The following is a 19,576-nucleotide window of genomic DNA, read 5'->3' on the forward strand; positions in this document are numbered from 1 at the left end:
CTCTTTCTCAAGTATGCCGCTCAACACAAGGGGTATAAATGCTTAGATTTGGACTTAGGAAAAATATATATTTCCAGGCATGTCGTGTTTGATGAGCACTCATTTCCAGCAAGGGATAAAAGCTGCATTTCACCCGACCATGAAAGCATGATGTCGACAGGTTTGTTTCCTCTCTCCCATTCAATTCCACTCAATGAAATTCCAAGCTCAAACACCTTCAATACTGCTTGTGAAAACAATGTAGTAACTAACTTTTTGTTCAATGAAATCCCAAGCTCAAACACCTCCAATACTGCTTGTGAAAACAATGCAGTACCAGAAATTCAAACTGAAACCATCTTGCCTAATCTGAGTCCTCAACATTGATAATGTCTGAGCACACATCCGACTTACATATAGAACCACTCCCTTGGCATGAGCAGACCCATCCCGAATCTTAACAAGCACAACAACACCTCAAGACCCACCAGAAAATATTATCATCACTCGGTCCAAAACAGGAAATTCGAAACCAAAAGAATTTCCTGGGTTCAAAATGTTTTATTCTACTCGTCATCCTTCGTTGTTTAACCAGTATTTTAATTGAATCTGAGCCAACTTGTTATACACAAGCAATAACAAAACCCGAGTGGAGACAGGCTGTGGGACGTGAATTTGATGCTTTGATGGAAAATGGGACATGGTCTATCTGTCCAAGGCCACACAGGAAACATATAGTAAGAAATAAATGGGTATTCAAAATTAAAAGACACCTGGATGGTAGCATCGAACGCTACAAAGCAAGGCTTGTGGCTAAGGATTTTGATAAAAAATCTGGGATTGATTACTTTGACACCTTCTCTCCAGTAGTTAAACCAACTACGGTTAGAATGGTTTTATCTGTTGCCGTTCAATTTAATTGGCCTATAAAACAATTGGATGTATCCAATGCATTCTTACATGTCATTATTGATGAAGAGATATGGAACAACCTCAAGGCTTCATTGATGACAGCAAACCATATTTCGTGTGTCGACTACATAAATCTCTTTATGGACATAAACAAGCCCCGAGAGCTTGGTTTCAGAGGCTATCTCAACAATTGCTAGAACTTGGATTTGAGGAATCAAAGGTTGATTATTCGTTATTTACTCTTTGTACTAACACATTAAAAATTTTTGTGTTGGTCTACGTAGATGACATAAAACGCAACAATGAAGGTCTTCATCTTCGGCAAGCAAAATATACATCCGACCTTCTTGAAAGCACAAAAATGCAAGGAGCAAAGCCACTAGCTTGCCCAACCACTATAGGTATGAAACTGTCTTCAAATGTTGGCACACTACTATCAGACCCGACGGAATACAGGTGCGTAGTGGGAGCTCTCCAATATTGCACCATTACACGTCCTGATATATCATATGCAGTAAATCAATTATGCCAGTTTATGCATAACCCGAGAGATTCACATTGGATAGCGGCAAAAAGGGTACTTCGATATTTAAAAGGAACGGTGGACTATGGACTTTTTTATTCACCTTCAACAATTAACATTCATGTTTACTGTGACTCGGATTGGGCCGGTAACCTAGATGACAGGAGAAGCACAAGTGGCTTTAGTATTTTTCTTGGGAAAAATTTAATATCATGGTGTGCCAAGAAACAAGGAGTTGTCTCGCATTCAAGTATGGAAGCAGAATATCGAAGCATGGCTTTGGCTACAGCTGAAGCTTATTGGCTCTAAATGTTGATAAAGGAATTCAAATTATATCTTTCATCACCTCCAATTATCTGGTGTGACAACATAAGAGCATTGGCATTAGCTTCAAATCCCGTCTTCCATGCTAGGACAAAACATGTGGAAATTGACTATAATTTCATGAAAAAGTGGTTAACAAAGATATCTTGGTGAAACATATATCTACAAAAGATCAAATAGTCGACATGTTTACAAAGGGCCAAACAACAACTAGATTCCAGTTTTTAAGGACCAAACTCATGATTCACCAACTTCCCATGAGTTTGCAAGGGGTGTTAGAGTATTCGGTGATCAGTTGAGAGACTCAAGGAAATCAGCCAAAGAGCAGTTGAGAGAATCAAGGGAGAAGTTGAAGACATCGGATCAAATCAGATATGTTGCAGTCAACGATCCATCTCTAGATTTTCCTCATTCAGTTTTGACTCAAACAATAGAATAACGTTAGCTGTAAAATATATTTTGTACTCCTTAATTTTCTCTAGTTTGTTATATGTAATCTGCTATAAATACAACGGAATGAAATACAAACGGCAAGCAAGCCAATTAGCTCAAACTCTCGTCTCTGTTTTACTTCCTCTGTTGATAACTCTTATAGAGGAGACGGTGTCAGTCAGTGCTTTCTCTAGCTCAGTGAACTATTCAGATTGGCTTTTGTAGGGCTTGATGCACTATCAGGATTGGTGATTGTCGGACAGACAAAATCAAATTTACAAAACCGGCATTTCCAACGCTCTTCTGGTGGAGTGCAATTGGCTTCTCTCTCTCCCAGCCAAAACTCAAGACAACAATGAATTTGACTCTTGAGCCAATCAGAGTCATATGCAAACAGATCTTCACCAATCAATTTATTGTCCTTTTGTAATTCATATCTACACCAAATCAATCAGATAAATATAATGCTAAAAATGAACTGTACAAGCAGGATTAGTGAGTTCACTAGTGTGGACCATCATGGTTGTCCCTCTAATTCATGAACTATGTTAACCATCCTTTTTGTAAATTAACGTTAACTAATGAGTTCAGAACCCATTCAGTTCTAAGAAAATGTAGAACTGATGAAGTCTGGCACAACTGAGTAGCTCCAGAGATGGACAGGGAAGAAAGAAATGGTCAGAAGGCCAAGATCATCAAATGGGATTAGCTTCCACATATTGTGCTTCCTATCCAACATCTTGAAAAGTGTGTTCCAAAGCCCAAAGAAAATATATATGTAGAGGTACTTTTATGAGCTAAACCATCTTCATACATTTTAATGATAGCTCCTATAACTTCAGCTATCTAAACTATGCAAACAATATTTTTATTATCATGACATGGAACCTTAATGAGGCAAGGCCTTTTGAACCCAGGATGTCCGAGTCATCCCAAGCTCATCATTTGACAACTAGATTGCACCGGATTAGCAAGCAATAATAACATAAAGAATTCACCTGACATTAATTTATATGCTTACCTCACTAAAAGCTGGTCATGAGCAGGGGACAGCATGCTGCATTTTTGCCTATAATATCTCACCATGTCATCGAGGATCTGTACAGTCAAAGCAAAATAGCAAATTATAAATGCAGGTTTGGATTTTTTTAATTATACAAACCTCCTTTGACTCAACATTGTTCACCATTTTACCCTCTTGTCCATAGGATCATGCCAAGTACTAGATAATATTTTACAAAATGAATCAAGTGAAAATGGAAGCAAGGGCACGTTGTTTTTTGATCTGGTATCCCAATGAAAATCTAAGGCCCCCTGAATATTATGATATGACTTTTACCGGTAGGCAGTAATACACAAAGTGACGAACGGAACATCATGGAATATGACATAAGAGGATCTTTACCTTTGCAGGGAAACCTGACTTAGCAGTGTTCTCTCTGATTTCTTCAGATAAGATAGAATAAGGATTCAAGGAAAAGAAATTGAAAAAGCGATTGGAGGGGAATTCATCAGTTACTAAGTTGTCCCACAAATACTTGTAGCACATTAATTGAAGCCTGCCAATTGAAATGTTGATGTCATAAATTTTGTTTAGACAGATTAGGTCACAGTTGAGCATCTCAATCACTTTTGAAATAGAAGCTACTGTAATTTTTCATACCTTCCCTTTCTTTTTTGTGGTTCAGCAGGAAGTGTATTTTGCACACGAGTCTTTGTGTCTACAAATATTGGGTTTCTATCAGATTCAGTTACTGGCATTCGGACCTCATCAATCACTCCCACCATCCAGACACCTTCTACTAAGCCTATTCTGAGAGTATATGGTTCAACACAGGGAAAAAGAGTTAAAAAAATCAATGCTCCATATTTATCTGTGCCTCTGAGATATAGAGCGAGGTGGAGGGAGAAACTTAAATATAAATGAACAAAAAAACATGCTCTCTGACCCAAACAAGCTAATATGTATATTTCAATCTTATCAAATTTTAGAAAACATTGCTCAAGGAAAAATAAAGAAGAATAAATGTCTACCAAAAAAGAAAACATTATAATGCATATGAGTGAGCACTAACCCCATTGCTTAATGATTCTATGAATTTGTATTCCATGGTTTTATCATACGTGATCTTAAATATCCAGAGCATTATTTGATTATATCTATTCCATTATTACTTTTGGAAATAAAAATTCATGAATATTAAAATACTTGTTAACTTGAACTCAACTTTACGGTAAACTACAAAATAAAAAATCTCCAACCATCTGCGATTCACATCCAAGCGTTGGTTCATATAGGGGTTTTGGTTGAAATATCATCCTACTGAAAATTTGAAAAAAAAAAATACTGTTCATGCCTTGTAAAATAATTGGCAGCATGATGTGATAATTGGCAGCTCTGAAATGTAATCTAATGCCTTTTCATGGCCAAAATACTTTTATTATCGACCACAGGGCATTGAAACAAAGAAATTATGTGCAACATGATAGTTGAAAGATACATAAACCATGAGAAGCCAGAAATTAGATTGGAAGATTACCGCATATGATTGAACTTACAATGGCAACTCACGAGTTAATCCTTCAGTCAATAACTGATTTGCACCAATTATAAACTTCATAAGCCTCACAGCCCATTCATCTTCAGCTGAATTGACTTGAACTTCCACTTTTTTCACAACCTGCCCAGAAATATAATCAGGTCCAGATTGTTGTACAAAGTAAATTTAGGAGGACATAAAAGGTGACAAATAGGAAAAAAAAAATAGAAAGGGTATTACTGTTGGTGTCCCTACATTAAAGTATACATGTGGTACACAAATTAATTAGTACTAAATTTTGTTCAACAAAAAACTGTATTATTTTCTGAAAATGATCAGTGAGAGACAGGAAACCCAAATTTCCTCTAATTGTCTACAAACCCTAGTCTAAACATAGTATTAGAGAAAAGATCCTGATTTCGAATACTGAATGTGCATTAGCCCTCTCATTTTAGTTCAATTTTCCATATCTTAATTTTCACTTATTAAGGGAAGTCTTGTTGTACACATGAGAGGGGAGTATTACAGTTTTGATTAGATTAATAAATTCACTCTTTCTCATCAACTTGAACTTGAGGATAACTCGTGAGTTTAACATGATATACATGAAATGGTAATAAGCCAAAAGTGGTAGCACAATCTGGTGAAGAAACTGAGTATAGAGCATCTAGTGTTATAGAGGGAATATCATAATTTTCCCCTATTAGGTTTCTTAGTGTTGGGCACATTTAGTGATCAATTTAAAATATGATTTTTATCCTAATAAGTTTACCTAGAGGGGGTTGAATAGGTGTAAATCACAACCTGATGTATTAAAAAGTTGAATCAAGATATACATTTAGATTGTCCTAAATTACATGTTCATTTATAGCATGTGGTTCAGTTTCATGAATAGACAATTTCAAATGTAGATCTAACGAATGATAAACAACAATTATAAGATAAAGATTTGGTCACAAAGTGATTACGTTAAAAAAAAACTCTTTATAGGCAAATACTTCGGGGCTGCCTATCCAGAAAAAAAAATCATCATTGAAGATCAATTACAAGCAGGTTTTCATTACAAAACATCTGTAAATCAAAAACCTCTTCTTGTACCAACAAACTTCTTGTTTGTCCTTACCCCAATAGCAATAAGAACTCTGGAATTTTCAAACTTGATTTTTTTTATGACTACAAAAGTTGAAAACTCTTCCAGATCAAACGAATCTACATTGTTGTTATCTTTTATCAGTTGAGGTCAGTTTGGCTTAGGTTGTCATGCCCAAAACTTTGTAGGCTCTTGGAGAGGATTAGGAGCCTACAAATTCCAGCAATGTGGGAAATGGTTCCTGCTCACCACATATGATGTATTTGAAGGGAAATGAATGATAGAAGTTTGAGGACCATGAAGAGATGATGAAGCACAATACTTTTTTAACACCCTCTTCCTTTGGCCAGCTTCTATAGACTTTAATGGGGTTAATTTTCATGATTTTTCTTATATCTTTTTATTCATTCAAGATATGTCCTTTTATATGCTTCTTGTGTACTTGGATAATTTGTTTTACTTATCAAAATAATATTATTATAAACCAAGAGAGAAACACAAATATAAGATGGTCTCATATTCTTATATAGATTCAATCCTTGGAGTTCTTGGAAACTACTCAAAAAAAAACAATGAAAATCTGAGTTTTTAGCCACTAGAGTTCCAGAAGGAACAATTTTAAAAGATTTTTTAAGTTCTAACAACAATTGCCGTAGGTACAAATATGCTGTTTGTTGGTACAAGTGTTTCGATTACATATGCTTTATGATGAAAGTAGCTTGTAATTAGTCTTGAAATAGTAGATTGATTTTTCTGGGTAGACTGCTCGAGTGTTTTACATTTAAAGAGTGATTTAATGGGATTCACTACTTCGTGACCAAATAAAGACTTTCTTTTCCAACACCCTTTTCCTCCACAATGCTATCTGTATTCCTTGTCTCGTCGCATGCATTATTCAGTTGCTGACGGTTATTTTTTTCAGGGCAAAGTATGAAATAAGTATAAACACATACCTCTTCTTCAAGTTTTGCATGGCGAGCTCTACCTATTTTCATAGCTTCAGTAATCTTTCGACTGCCCAAGAGAAGAATAAACTCCATTTGTTTTTCGCACCATTCCTTTTGCAAGCATGAAATGAAAATTGAATGTGAGACGGATATGCTTCAAATCAGAGCATTTTATAAAACAAAACATGCGTTCCTCTTCTTACGAACTCAGCGAGAGTTGCAAATATTGGCAGGGCAAGCTCAAGCTCAATTGATTTTGAAGCCTATAACGGGACGAGACCTAGATTTTAGGTCTCAATATTGATTTTGAAGCTTCCACAACCTCATGTTGTATGATTTTAATTTCTTGTTTCAGTTTATTAAGGCTCGCTGTTGTGGACGTTTGCGAGGACAAAAAAGAAACAGACTTAACAAAGAAAAAGTTTGTTGTTTCATAACTTTCATCAATGTAGATCAGATGGAAAAATGCACAAAATCTCTCAGGCTCTCACTCTCTCGATATGAATAAAAATAAACAAGGTATTTCATCCTTGAGTCTGTTTTTCATTAGCGATGATGTGTTGTCTTTACCTTGAGTCAATAGTTAATGGGTGCGAAAGGATGTCGAAAAGGGGAGGCGGAATGGAGAGGCAGGAGGAGAGAACGATGATATTTCCGATCATTTACAGTGCTAAGGCCTAGTTTGGTTACACAAACCATCTCATCTCATCCGTGTAAAACTTTTTTTTTAATCTCGTTGGTATGTATGAAATGCTCAACTTCTCCTGTAAGAAACCAAAGAATACGGTACAAGAAAGAAAAAAACAACCATTTCCTTTGAAAGCATGTGATTAAGATGTACCAGGGGCCTTCTCTAAGAGTTATTATTACATGCTAACATTTTACGAACTGCAGTCACAGAGTTGAGATTGCCGTGGTTGTTAATGGAGGTTGCAAAAAAAGTCCTATATTTATTTCATATAAGCTATCTACGAATATTCACCGCTTAAACTTAAAGTAGACCCATTTCTCAGAGCCTAATAGGAAAGCAAACAAGAAAACAGAATAAACATTTTACCGTTGCAGTAATGTCGCTGACAAACAACCCGGTTTTGCTCCTAAATCGACGCAAAAAAGACTCGGCCACTCTGCTCTTCTTCTGGTTTCTCCCAAGACTGCATGAATCCTCAATATCGGATTCTGCACCAAATGACAATCTCCTCCTGGATAGAGAAGTGATTGATTGAATGGACTTCGCCTTTCTCTGGAAGAGAGAGGGCGAACTAGCTGCTGGGGCTACAGAGGAAGTGAGAGAGGGGGGAGTGGCTGCTATGGCAGCATCGATGAGATCCCTTTATTCTTCTTCTCTCACGAGCTCCATTTCGGATAGCGAAGTGATTGATCGAGAAGGCTTCGAGTTTCTCCGAAACTGACATGAGGAACTAGTTTCAGGGGGTGCAGGGGCCGGCGAGGAAGTGAGAGAGGAGCGAGTGGCGGTTAAGGAAGCTTCAATGAGACCCATTTCTTCTTCACTCACGAGCTCCATTTCGGATAGCGAAGTGATTGTTTGAGAAGACTTCGCGCCTCTCCGAAACTGAGGCAGTGAACTAGTTTCGGGGGTTGCAGGGGCCGGAGAGGAAGTGAGAGAGGAGTGAGCAGCGGCTAAGGCAGCATCGATGAGATCCATTTCTTCCTGGCTCACGAGCTCGATTGGAATGTCGAGAGAACTGTTGTTGTTGCTGCTGCAAGAAGTGTCACCGGATAACTCGAGGAACGACTCGGAGGGGCGTGAATGGTTCTTCATTCTGGGACATCCGAGGAGCTCGGTAGAGACAAATGACCGTTGAAGTCTCCAAGCTCAGGGAAGAGTCGCTAGTGAACCTTCCGCAGCTTTGTCGTAAGCTCAGAATCTTTCTAACGTGAGTCATTTTTTCAACCAATGAAGTACGATGATTTTGATAGTTGATTTTTTTTCTTTTTTCCTTAGTGATAATATTATTGAATTAATGTCTTTTTGTAAAAAAAAATATTTAAAGATATTAAAACAATATTTCAAAAAAAAAAAAAAGTAAAAAAACTGAAATTGCACTTAACGGTCATTATCGGTTGGGACATGGGTCGAGTAGTATCCTAAATTTTTTTTAAAAATATTTAAAATAAAATATACTTATCGAAATACGTTTTTGATAGTCATTTCATGATCTTTAGGTATTGAAAATATCTCATTATTATTTTATTATTTTATTATTTTTTATTATTTATTATTTATTATTATTTAATATTTTATAATTAATTTTTTACTGCTTTTTTATTATCATTCATAAAATACTTCAAAATATCACATTACACAAACCAACCTCAATGAGTTAATTTCAAAAATAGGAGAGCGTCATCTAGCCGGAGCTGATCGCATGGTCAACAAATGTACGGAAACAGAATCCACAGTGACTGCAACGGCTCTTTGAAACATTATTCTCACAAATTTGTCAATAATTTTTCTACCAAATTTTATTATTTATTATTTATTTATTTTACTTAATCGTTAAGAAAAAGAAAGTGTTTTTAAATAAGTTTGTAAATTTTATTTTTTTAAATAAGTTTTAAAATGATTTAAAAAAATATTTAAAAAAAAATTGCACTCTTCTATACCGTATCCATTTTTGAATAGCACCACTCTACTTGTTTTTTTTTTAATTTTAATTTTATTTTTAACTACGTTTTGAACAAATTAATGCAGAAAAGGCATTTATGAGAGATTAATGATTAAAAAACTGAGTTATCAGATTGAACAAAGTGAGATTGGTGTGCTTTTTCACCTTTTTCTTTCTAAAGAGTAGTAAATGGTTTCTTCTTCATAGGATAAAAAAGAGAAGTGGTTCCTTATGATATCCCTTGCCGGGTAAGCAAAGTTGGAGCAGATAAAGGCTGCTGGCACGTTCTCTTTCTCTCTTTCTTTCGTTATTCCTTCAAGCAAACATGTCACGCTTTGGCTCTATCCAGTTTGGTTTGCCTTCAACACCACGAGGTGTGAATCATCTCGAAAAGGCTTAAAAAAATAAAGGAAAATAACATATTTTTCCGATTTTTTTTTAATTTAATAATTAAGAAAATATTTTTTTAATAATATTATAAATATTTTTTAAAAAAATTTAAAAAATACATATAAAAAAGTTAAAAAAATGAAATGCATTTCTCAACACACATTTGGTAGGCCCAGCATGACTCAAAAATAACCGCTAGTTAGAGGGAGAGTAGCACCGCTCGTTTTTTTTTTTTTTTTTCACATCTTTTTAATATATTTAAATATTTTTAAAAAATAAAAAAATATATCAATACACTTAAAATTATTTTATTAATCAATGAGTAAAAAAAAAAAAATCTCAAAAGTATACCATAGCGATCAACTATGGGCGGCATAGAAGCTTTTCTCATATACCATCTATACACGTAAAAAAAAGCAATTACACTCACGTTTTAAAAGCAATTACACTCATTTTTTTCTCTTTCTTAAATAAAGACCTTAGCTCTCCCACAGGAGATTGATGTGACATAATTTCATAAAATAGATTCAAACTCTAGACTATAATATTCTTTTTTTCTTAAGCAGGTTATAGTTTTATTTGTCTGTTTGGGAAGATGTGAGCAATGAAACAAAGAAAATGGTGAGAAGCAGATCAAGCTTAAGCTGAAGTACACACGGGTCTTGGGTTTGGAAGTTTTGTGGTAAAGAATAAAAAGGGAAAATATTATGATGAAAAATATTGTGTCATCCAGATTCCTTTTAAATAAGAATAATGCTACTAGAATCGATATTTCTAATCGAGAAAGTTGATTGACAAGTGTAAATTCACTTATTTATTTATTTATTTTTAACTATTTTTTATATATTTAAAAATATTTAAAAAATTAAAAAAATATCAATTCACATATAATCATTTCCTCAACCATTAAGTTAAAAAAATCAAAATCAAAATCAAAATCGGTCAATTTTATTTGTCTAAGTAGCATTTTTCTTTAAATAATTGCAAAAGAAAGATACTCATTTTTATTCCCTTTTTCCCTATCAAACATCCAAACAAATAATAAAGGGAGGAAGTTGATCGTCTTTTCTATTCGTTGTAATTTTGATTTTCATTACTTCAAGAGTATAATGAACATTATATATAAATTATATATATATATATATATGTTTGGATATAAAGTGCTGGGTTTTTTTTTTTTTTTTTTGGATAGATTTCATTATTAAAGGCAGAGTGAGGAGGATAGCGTAAGATTTGACTCTTGTTCTAGTTGATTAGATAAATATAAGGCTTAACTCTTGGGGAACCTAAAAAAAAAAGTTACTAAATTGCAAGTAATACCGTATAAGACATGCATCCCCTCCCAGAGAAGCCGCCCATGGGAAATGGGTGGCTCTACAGCCACCGGGGGGGCTCCTTCATTTAGCTTGTTTTATTTTTTTTACATGTATTTTTTTTAACACTTTTAAATATATTTCTTTTAAAAAAATCACAACATTATTAAAAAAATACTTACTTAATCATTAAGTAAAAAAAAAAAAAAAAGTAATAGAGAGAGTAGCATTTTCCTATGGGAAATAGAGAGACCCTTTAGGACTTAAAATGTGTGGCTTTGTTGAAGATGAAAAGTGGAAATGGGACAGAGACAGGAAAAGAGCAGAGAAAAGAGGGAATAGTATGGAGCATGACTGTAACTTTAATCTAAACAGAAAACAAACACAACTAACCTTGCAGTTTATAACATCTACTATTATTAAATAATCTTAAGATCAATGATAAATGGTAAATTCATTCTTTTGTGGACTGTCCCCCAGTTCTTGACATACACCATCAACAATTTGTAACACAAATGCATACCCATTCAGATACATTTGGAGAAGGGGGCAGGGTTTTTAATAACTTTATACATATAGTTTGAAAGAATGAATTACTGTTTTACAACAATTCTACATTACAACATCCAATCATCATTGCCTACAACAGATGCATTTTGTTATTTCGTGTGTTGATAATGCATAATCTCTGTGAAAATCCCAGAGGACAAACAAATCCAGTGTATGCCTCAAAGAAGCTTCAGTAAAAACTTTAATGCTCTTTGCAGGAGGGTCGCATTTTTGCTTACTGAGTGTGAGACGCTAAAGCAATGTCAATGTTTTCTCTAGTTTGGTGTGCTACTTGAGTTGGCGCTTGTCGGGCTTGGAGTACTATCATGGTCAGTGTTTGCAGGACAGATAGAACCGAACTGACAGAACCGGCATTTCCAACGCTCTTCCTCTGGAGTGTAACAGGCTTCTCGCTCCCCTAGCCAGAACTCTAGACAACCGTGAATTTGATTCTTGAGCCAATCAGGGTCAAATGCAAATTGATCTTCGCCAATTAATGAATTGTCTTTTTGAAACTCATATCTGCTTTAAACAACCAAGTAAATGTCTAGCTAATAGGAACTACTAAGGTTGTTACCAGATAAATCACATGCATGGGTATATCACACACCAGAAGGAAAATGATGCTCTACGACCTACATCCCAGGAATTAACCAATGTATCTCCTTACGCTTTATTTTATAAAGAAGATGGCTTTCCTTGAGGTGCTATCATGAGACATTACAAATTTCACATTCTCTGCTTTCAGGAAACATTTCATGGTACCTCCTGTGTACTTGGGCTAAGTTTACACTCTTCTATTAATAAAATTTTATTATACCTACTAAAAAATAAACATTTCATGTAGATTGGTTAGTCAAACTAATTTTGGCAGCAGCCAGAAACCTTCAATCCAGACATACTATAATGCGTGATGTATGACCCAACTGAAGTTCAACTAGATTGGCTGTCCCTTGTGGCTGTTCCCATCTAACATCTCTCATAAGGTGTGTTTCCAATAAACTTATTACTCACCTCAATAAAAGCTGGTCGTAAGCAGGGGGAAGTGTGCTCCAGGTATTTTTGTAGAATCTTACTACGTCGTCAAGGGTCTGCATACCCAAAATAAAACAAATATAATATCAAAGTTTGGAGGGATTTCTTAATCTATCTGCTATATTATTCATGCAAATGAGTTGGTAGACATGTTTAAAAAAATAAAATCAAAGATGAGAAAAACTGCTCTCACTTTGTTTAAAAAGTACTGTAGTACTTTTATTTATTACCAATACCATCTATTTTCCCTCCAAATAATATGTGAAAGCATTATTTTTCCTTATTCCAAGCACCTTAGAATTGAGCATTAGATTGTTGAGAATATCATACACAGTCCAGAGCAGCAGGCTAGCAGCATCTATCAAACTACATTGTTAGTGGTTTGAGAGAAAGAACCCTTACATCTGCTGGGAACCCTGAGTCAGCAGTTTTTTCTCTAATTTCTTCAGATAACATAGAATGTGGGTTCAAGGCAAAAAATTTGTAAAATTCTCTGGAGGGGAACTTGTCAGCAACTAAATTGTCCCACATATACTTGTAGCACATTAATTGAAGCCTGCAAAAGAGTATCTATGAATGTTGAGATTTTATTCAGATGCATTACCAAAAAATTCATCTTCGAGGAGGCATACCTTCCATTCCTTCTTTGTGGTTCAGCAGGAAGAGTGCCTTGTACACGAGTCTTTGTGTCAATTAATTTTGGGTTCATATTGGTTTCTGTTGCAGGCATACAGATCTCATCAATCACTCCCACCATCCACACACCTTCTGCAAAGCCTATTCTGATTTCATAAACAACTATAGTCCATCAGCAAGAGGAAATAAGGATACAGAGATTAATGATCCATATTCCATTCACATGTGACAGAGAGAGAGGCCAAAATATGAAGGAAAAAGATACCTCTGACAGAGAGTTTTTTTTTTCCATATCTATCCTCTGACAGAAATATTGCAGTATATAAATATTAGTTCTTATTGAATTTCATAAAAAGGTTTCGTTGGATATGTCCAAGCACTGTCTCTATGCTTCCCCAACCAAAAAGGAAGCATTTATTTTTTATTTCTTGCTAACTAATTTCTGTGGTTTGTTATCCATACTGATATAAGCATATTCAAAGCACTAAGGCAAAACAAGAAGTAATAAATAGTCAAATCTAATAATCAATGGCACTTCATCAATCAGCACAATTGATTCAATCTGGAACTCAATCCAACTCAAACAAATCGTTATCCAGTATCTGCCCATTATTCACTGAGACCTTCGATCTAGTTACCTTTAACTATATAATTACTTATCTACTTTAAAACCGATAACTAGCCCCCATCAAGATTTGACAACCACAAATATGGATAAATCTAAATTCTACAGAAACCACAAATAACCGCCCCTTTCCAATTCATTTTTCGAAATTACACCCTGCATCAAGAACAAAGTAAACTGTCTCACAAAATTTAATGCAACACACTTCAAAATGATATACTGAAAAACTTACAAGTACAGAAAAAGCATTTCCATGTGGTTACTTAGAGCAAGCTAAAACCATGACGGGACAGAAACTGACTCAGAAGACAGTGAGGGATGATTGAACTTACAGTGGTAGTTCACGTGTTAATCCTTCAAACAATAATTGATTAGCACCAATTATAAAGTTCAAAAGTTTCAGAGCCCATATGTCTTCTTTAGATTTGACACGAACTTTCACTTTTTTCACAACCTGCCAGATATACAATCAGGATGGATAATTGTATATAGTGAACATGTGAAAGACATAGAAGGTGACTAATTAAAGTTTTTTTTTCTGCTACAAACATGCTGAACGAAAAACAGAAAAATGTAAGTTGGATGACCTTCACATCTTCTATGCAGAATCCTTATGTACAAAAACAAGTTCTAAATGCCAAATTGTTGAAAACATAAGAATGCCTTCTAGTACTGTTCTTAATACTGATTCTATTTTTCACTCAATTTCAACAATTTACTAATTTCATGCAGCGGGATTTAAGCCAAATATGTCTACCAAAAAAATGAAGGAAAAGGAAAATCTTATTTTGATTGAAAGGATGATAAAGAATATTGATATGACCAGAAAAATAAAATATTTTTGATATGGGTGGTTATAAGTTTGTGTCCGCATGAGACACGCATGCGCAATGGAGAATTAGTTATTCAAGAGTTTAAAAATGTACCTCTTCTTCAAGATTTGTATGGCGAACACTACCTGCTTTCATAGCTTTAGTAGTTTTGCGCTTGGCACGGAGGAGAACAAACTCCATTTGTTTTTCGCACCATTCCTATGAAAACATGAAGTTAAGAGCCACGTGAGATGGATATGTTTCAGTTTCAGTTTCAATAAGCCGAATGGACCGCACCTTAGCTTCATGACATCAGAAGATATTTAGTAGGAATATATTTCATTATGCAAAACAACTTAATGTGAAATGAAAGCAACCCGGAGAAAAAGTTAACCAAAATTCAAACTTCTCAGATACCTTGCAGGACTGGAAAAATTATTAGGTACTCCCGTTACATCACTAGATGCCACGTAGTTAAAATTGACAATGGTAACTAAAATATGTTGGACATCGTAATTCCTTTAACAAATAGCATCACGCTCGTGAGTACTAAAAGGAGTAAAATTAAACAGACAGAGACAAGCATACTTGCACACAATCTTAATTGGCCAGCAAAACAGTTGGTTCCAAAAACCATAAACCCAAATGGGGTGGAAGTAAAACCTCAGATTGGGTCTACTGATTCAAAAGGGAATGCAAAAGGCAAGTTTAGAAACCAATTAAATAGCGTGAATGATCTATAAATGAAATGCTCATAAGATAGTTGGACGCTTGTTATAGGAGTGAAAGAGATGGCAGTTGCTTCACAAGACTGGACCTTTTTTTGTCCACCGATTTTCCTACAATTCTATCCTTCGTCTCAGCGTCAATCTTATACTTATGAACCACCTGGATTTGTTCGAGGTTCCATTAATGAACTCAAGACAGGCTACAAATACTACTAGAATGTGATATAAAGCAAAAACAATCCCAACCCATTATGAAGAAAATATTGAATGAATACCGTGGCAGTGATATCAGTGACAGACAAGCCCTTCTTTCTCCTAAACCGGTGCAAGAACGACGACTCATCTGCTTTGATCTTCTTCTGGGTACTCGCAAAATCGCCTGAATCCTCAATATCGGGTTCTGTACGACCCGAAAAGCCCCTCTTGGAAAGGGCAGTAATTGACTGGATGGACCTCGCGTTCCTGTGAAAACCAAAAGGTGAAGGGATTGAAGGGATTGAGGTGATTGAAGAGCGAGCGGCGACAAAGGCCGCTTCGATGAGAGCCATTTCCTCTTCGCTCACGATCTCGGTTGGGATGTCGGGAACGGTGTTGTTAAGGGGTAACTCGGAGGGCGACCCGGTCATTGTGGGCGATACGGTGGGAATTTCGTGAAGAAATGACCGTTGGGATCGGCACGCTTGAGGGGCGAGTCATCTGTCGATTTGTTCGTGGAATTTGAGTTCTCAACGTCCGGAACACTCAACACCAGTCTGAATGGGGATGGCTTAGCGTGTGTGCCACTCACACCTGATTTATGTACTCGCTGTTTTTTTTTTTTAAAATAAAAAAACTCACTTTTCAATAATTGAATAATAATCATTATTGGCCGAGAAAATAAAATAAAATTAATTTTCCAGTCAAAATTAATGCCAAGGTTCAGTTAAAAATAGCAGAACTCTTTATCATTTTAACACATTGAATATATGTAAATTTTCTGGTATCTGTTCTTCTATAACCAATTTATTACAAAAATCTTTAAATTTTTTCATTTTCCAGGAGTAAGAATGTTGTTAAAGTCATACCAATGTTGAAAGAATTTTATCTTCTAATTGTTCTTTTGCCTTCTGAAAAAAAGAAAAGAAAAGATAAAATCTAGCTTCCATTTTTTTTAAGACAAATAGAAAAGTTACTTTCACCATATTGAATGGATCATTAGGATATGTTTGGCAAGTGAGACGAGATATAAAATTTTCATCTCATTTTATCTCATCATTATATTTTTTTCAAATTCTTACATAAAATATAATAAAAAATTCAACTTTTTCAAATCTCAATTCAACTTTTTCGAATCTCAAAATAATAATAATATTACAAAATAATATTTTAAACTTTCATCTAAAACAAAAAATTATCATCACACAAATTACTAGGGGTGTCAATTTGTGTTCGCAGGTCGTATTCGTTTTGTGTAAGTTATGGACATTCAATTATATGAATTAATTTGAAGTCGTCTCATCAACCTAAACGTGTCAAATCTTCAAACCCTATCATGACTGTCTGGGACGGACTCAGGGGCAGGCTCCCTGACCACTTAGCGCGTGTTACAACAAACAAACTCTAACCTCAACACCAAAATAGAACCATCAACAAAAATTTGCATCAAGGGACAAAAGTCCACTACTACCAACAATATTAAAAATGATCACGGAAATATACACTCTTTGCTCATGATGAATGGTCACATGCAACCATATGAACATTCGATTATCAGGCAAATGTTTATACAAACAGACTTCCTAGAGGCCCACAATATATAAATCTACACACAATATCTATAAAAGCAAATTATACTTGGACGTATTATTAATTATTTCAATTTCTGATAAAGTATGCTCAGTATTTTCGAGCAGTTTACAAATCCTCTATGGTTTGAGCTCATGACGTGACATTGATAAATGACAATGCTATATCGTTGTGCAACTCACTTTTGTAGCAAATTTGTGTGAATGGAACATTTTACTTAAGAAGAGTCCACTTCTTTTTTGGTTGGAGACTTGGAGGCCTTTTTCTTATTTTTTTGGAAATAATCCTCAAGCTACCACGGATGAATGATTATTCAAGAAGAATGATGAAGTGGAAATATGTGTGTGAGCAATTATACCAAAGAATTTCTGAAAGATCCTGATTCCTTACAGCCTTACAAGACAAGATAAGGAGAATTAAAAGACCGTTCTACACTTCTCTGCTTTGTCATTTTCTCCTGTTGTGTTTTTTTCCCCAACTTGTTTTGCATCTCAACTCTCAAGCCGACTATAATTATCGCCAAACTTATTTAATTATATTTTTCTACCTAAATTGGAGAAATAAAAAAGTTAACTCTTTTCCTTTAGAGAGATAAAAATGATCATTAAAAACCCATAAAAGACAAATAAATAGTTAAATTTGCTTGAGAAAAAAAACTTTAAAAATATGTTTTTCTAAAAATATTTAAAAAACTAAAAATATCTTTTGAGAAAATATTTAAAAAATATTTATGAGTAGAAAAAACTTGTCTTAAAATATTAAAAAAAAATGAGAAATACTTCATCTATAAAGTAATTTCACAAAAATAAATCCACTCAAGAGATCTCACCAGAAATGAAAAAAAAAAAATCTAAAAAATATATTATAAAATGATTTATTCATGTTTCTGTTTTGAATTTATTATTTCTTCCAAAAATATTGATTTTTTATTTATTTTTAGATCTTAAATTAATTTTCCTTTTTATGTTCTTTAGTTATTTGAATATTTTGGAGCTATTGTTATACTGCTATTTTTATTGTTTCTTTGTTTTTTAATCAAATGATATTTTTATGGCAATCACTGAGGGTGGCAATTTGTGTTCACGAGTCATATTCGTTTTGTATAAGTCATGGACATACAATTATATGGATTAATTTGAAGCTGCCTTGTTAAGCTAAACGGGTCAAACTTTCAAACTCTAACATGATTGTCTGGAATGGACTTAGGGGTGGACTCTTTGACCACATAGCGCATGTTACAACAAACAAACTCTAACCTCAACACCAAAATGGAACCATCAATAGAAACTCGCATCAGGGGACAAAAGTCCACTACTACCATAAATATTAAAAATGATCCCGGAAATATACACTCTTTGCTCACGATGAACGGTCACATGCAACCATCTGAACATTCGATTATTAGGCAAGTGTTCATACAAATAGACTTCCTAGAGGCCCATCCTTGAAGGCTCTTACTACAAATTTTGCTAGTCTTCTCGAGCTCTGTGCTTGGAGATCTACATTGCTTTGCACGAACAACAGAAAACCAGGGACCAGTTCCCATGATTTATTTTTAACAGTTTTCTATAAGCTATCTCTATCATAGTTGACTTGAAAATTCTCAAAGCCTTCTTTTTTAGCAAATCGACTTTAAGAATCGCAGATATCTATTAGGCATAAATTTGACTGGGTCCATCCCATTGAAAATCTATCACTGATAATAAGGAAAAAGATAAAGCCAAGGGATAAAGCCAATAAGAGATCAGGCAAATTGACTCAGACTCCTAAATAAAAATGATTTCATAAGGTAAGTAGGACTCAATCACTCCAATGAAGGAAATAAATCTCTATATAAGGAGCAAATCTCCACAAACTTATGGGGCTCTCGAAGACTTCTCTATGCACAAACTTCACCATGCACAATGACCCCAAAGGATCCTCTCTCAAGGGAGGTATCATTTTCAACCTCCCGAAATCCTAAATTCCTCTATTGTATTAAGAGATATTTGACGTCATGAGAGATATGTAAAATCACCTATCACAATGAAATTCATCCTCAAACAACCCGTGGACATAGGCATTACACTAAATCACGTAAATCTATATGTCTCTCATTATTTATTTATATTCACTTATTTATTATTTAGTGCCAAATGAACACGAACAACACCGTATTAACGCTCGAATCCTCATCGTGGGTCGGAGATAATTCTTTCTTCCACTCCGGCTCGTTGTGTGAATTTTTGCATTACTTTTTTTTTTTTTTGTAAATACATGTAACACTACTCTTATTTTTTATTATAAGAAAATTGATAAAAATAAGTTTTGTAAGTACATGTAGCAC

The 19,576-nt window shown here is 34.7% G+C and overlaps 3 protein-coding genes across 3 annotated transcripts; all 3 read right to left on the reverse strand.

The window, feature by feature from the left end:
* Nucleotides 1-2,083: 2,083 nt before the first annotated feature.
* LOC108989615 (exonuclease V, chloroplastic-like) lies at nucleotides 2,084-8,080 on the reverse strand (the record flags this gene model as incomplete). The annotated part of the gene is made up of 7 exons (XM_035685576.1): nucleotides 2,084-2,607; nucleotides 3,192-3,268; nucleotides 3,576-3,729; nucleotides 3,834-3,983; nucleotides 4,730-4,851; nucleotides 6,754-6,858; nucleotides 7,805-8,080. Coding segments are annotated over 7 exons (1,131 nt in total), but the record flags the coding sequence as incomplete, so codon positions are not given.
* LOC109015473 lies at nucleotides 8,061-8,632 on the reverse strand. Its single transcript, XM_018997946.2, has one exon. It carries the CDS (start codon nucleotides 8,528-8,530, stop codon nucleotides 8,081-8,083), a length of 450 nt encoding a protein of 149 aa, XP_018853491.2. The 5' UTR covers nucleotides 8,531-8,632; the 3' UTR covers nucleotides 8,061-8,080.
* Nucleotides 8,633-11,522: 2,890 nt separating this feature from the next.
* LOC108989664 (exonuclease V, chloroplastic-like) lies at nucleotides 11,523-16,216 on the reverse strand. Its single transcript, XM_018963364.2, has 7 exons — nucleotides 15,741-16,216; nucleotides 14,852-14,956; nucleotides 14,258-14,379; nucleotides 13,297-13,446; nucleotides 13,067-13,220; nucleotides 12,644-12,720; nucleotides 11,523-12,151 (listed from the first exon to the last, which is right to left on the reverse strand). The coding sequence occupies exons 1-7, from the start codon at nucleotides 16,089-16,091 to the stop codon at nucleotides 11,905-11,907; spliced, it is 1,206 nt and encodes a 401-aa protein (XP_018818909.1). The 5' UTR covers nucleotides 16,092-16,216; the 3' UTR covers nucleotides 11,523-11,904.
* Nucleotides 16,217-19,576: the final 3,360 nt, after the last annotated feature.

The sequence above is a fragment of the Juglans regia genome, chromosome 14 (assembly GCF_001411555.2).
Source record: "Juglans regia cultivar Chandler chromosome 14, Walnut 2.0, whole genome shotgun sequence".
NCBI classification, from domain to species: domain Eukaryota; kingdom Viridiplantae; phylum Streptophyta; class Magnoliopsida; order Fagales; family Juglandaceae; genus Juglans; species Juglans regia.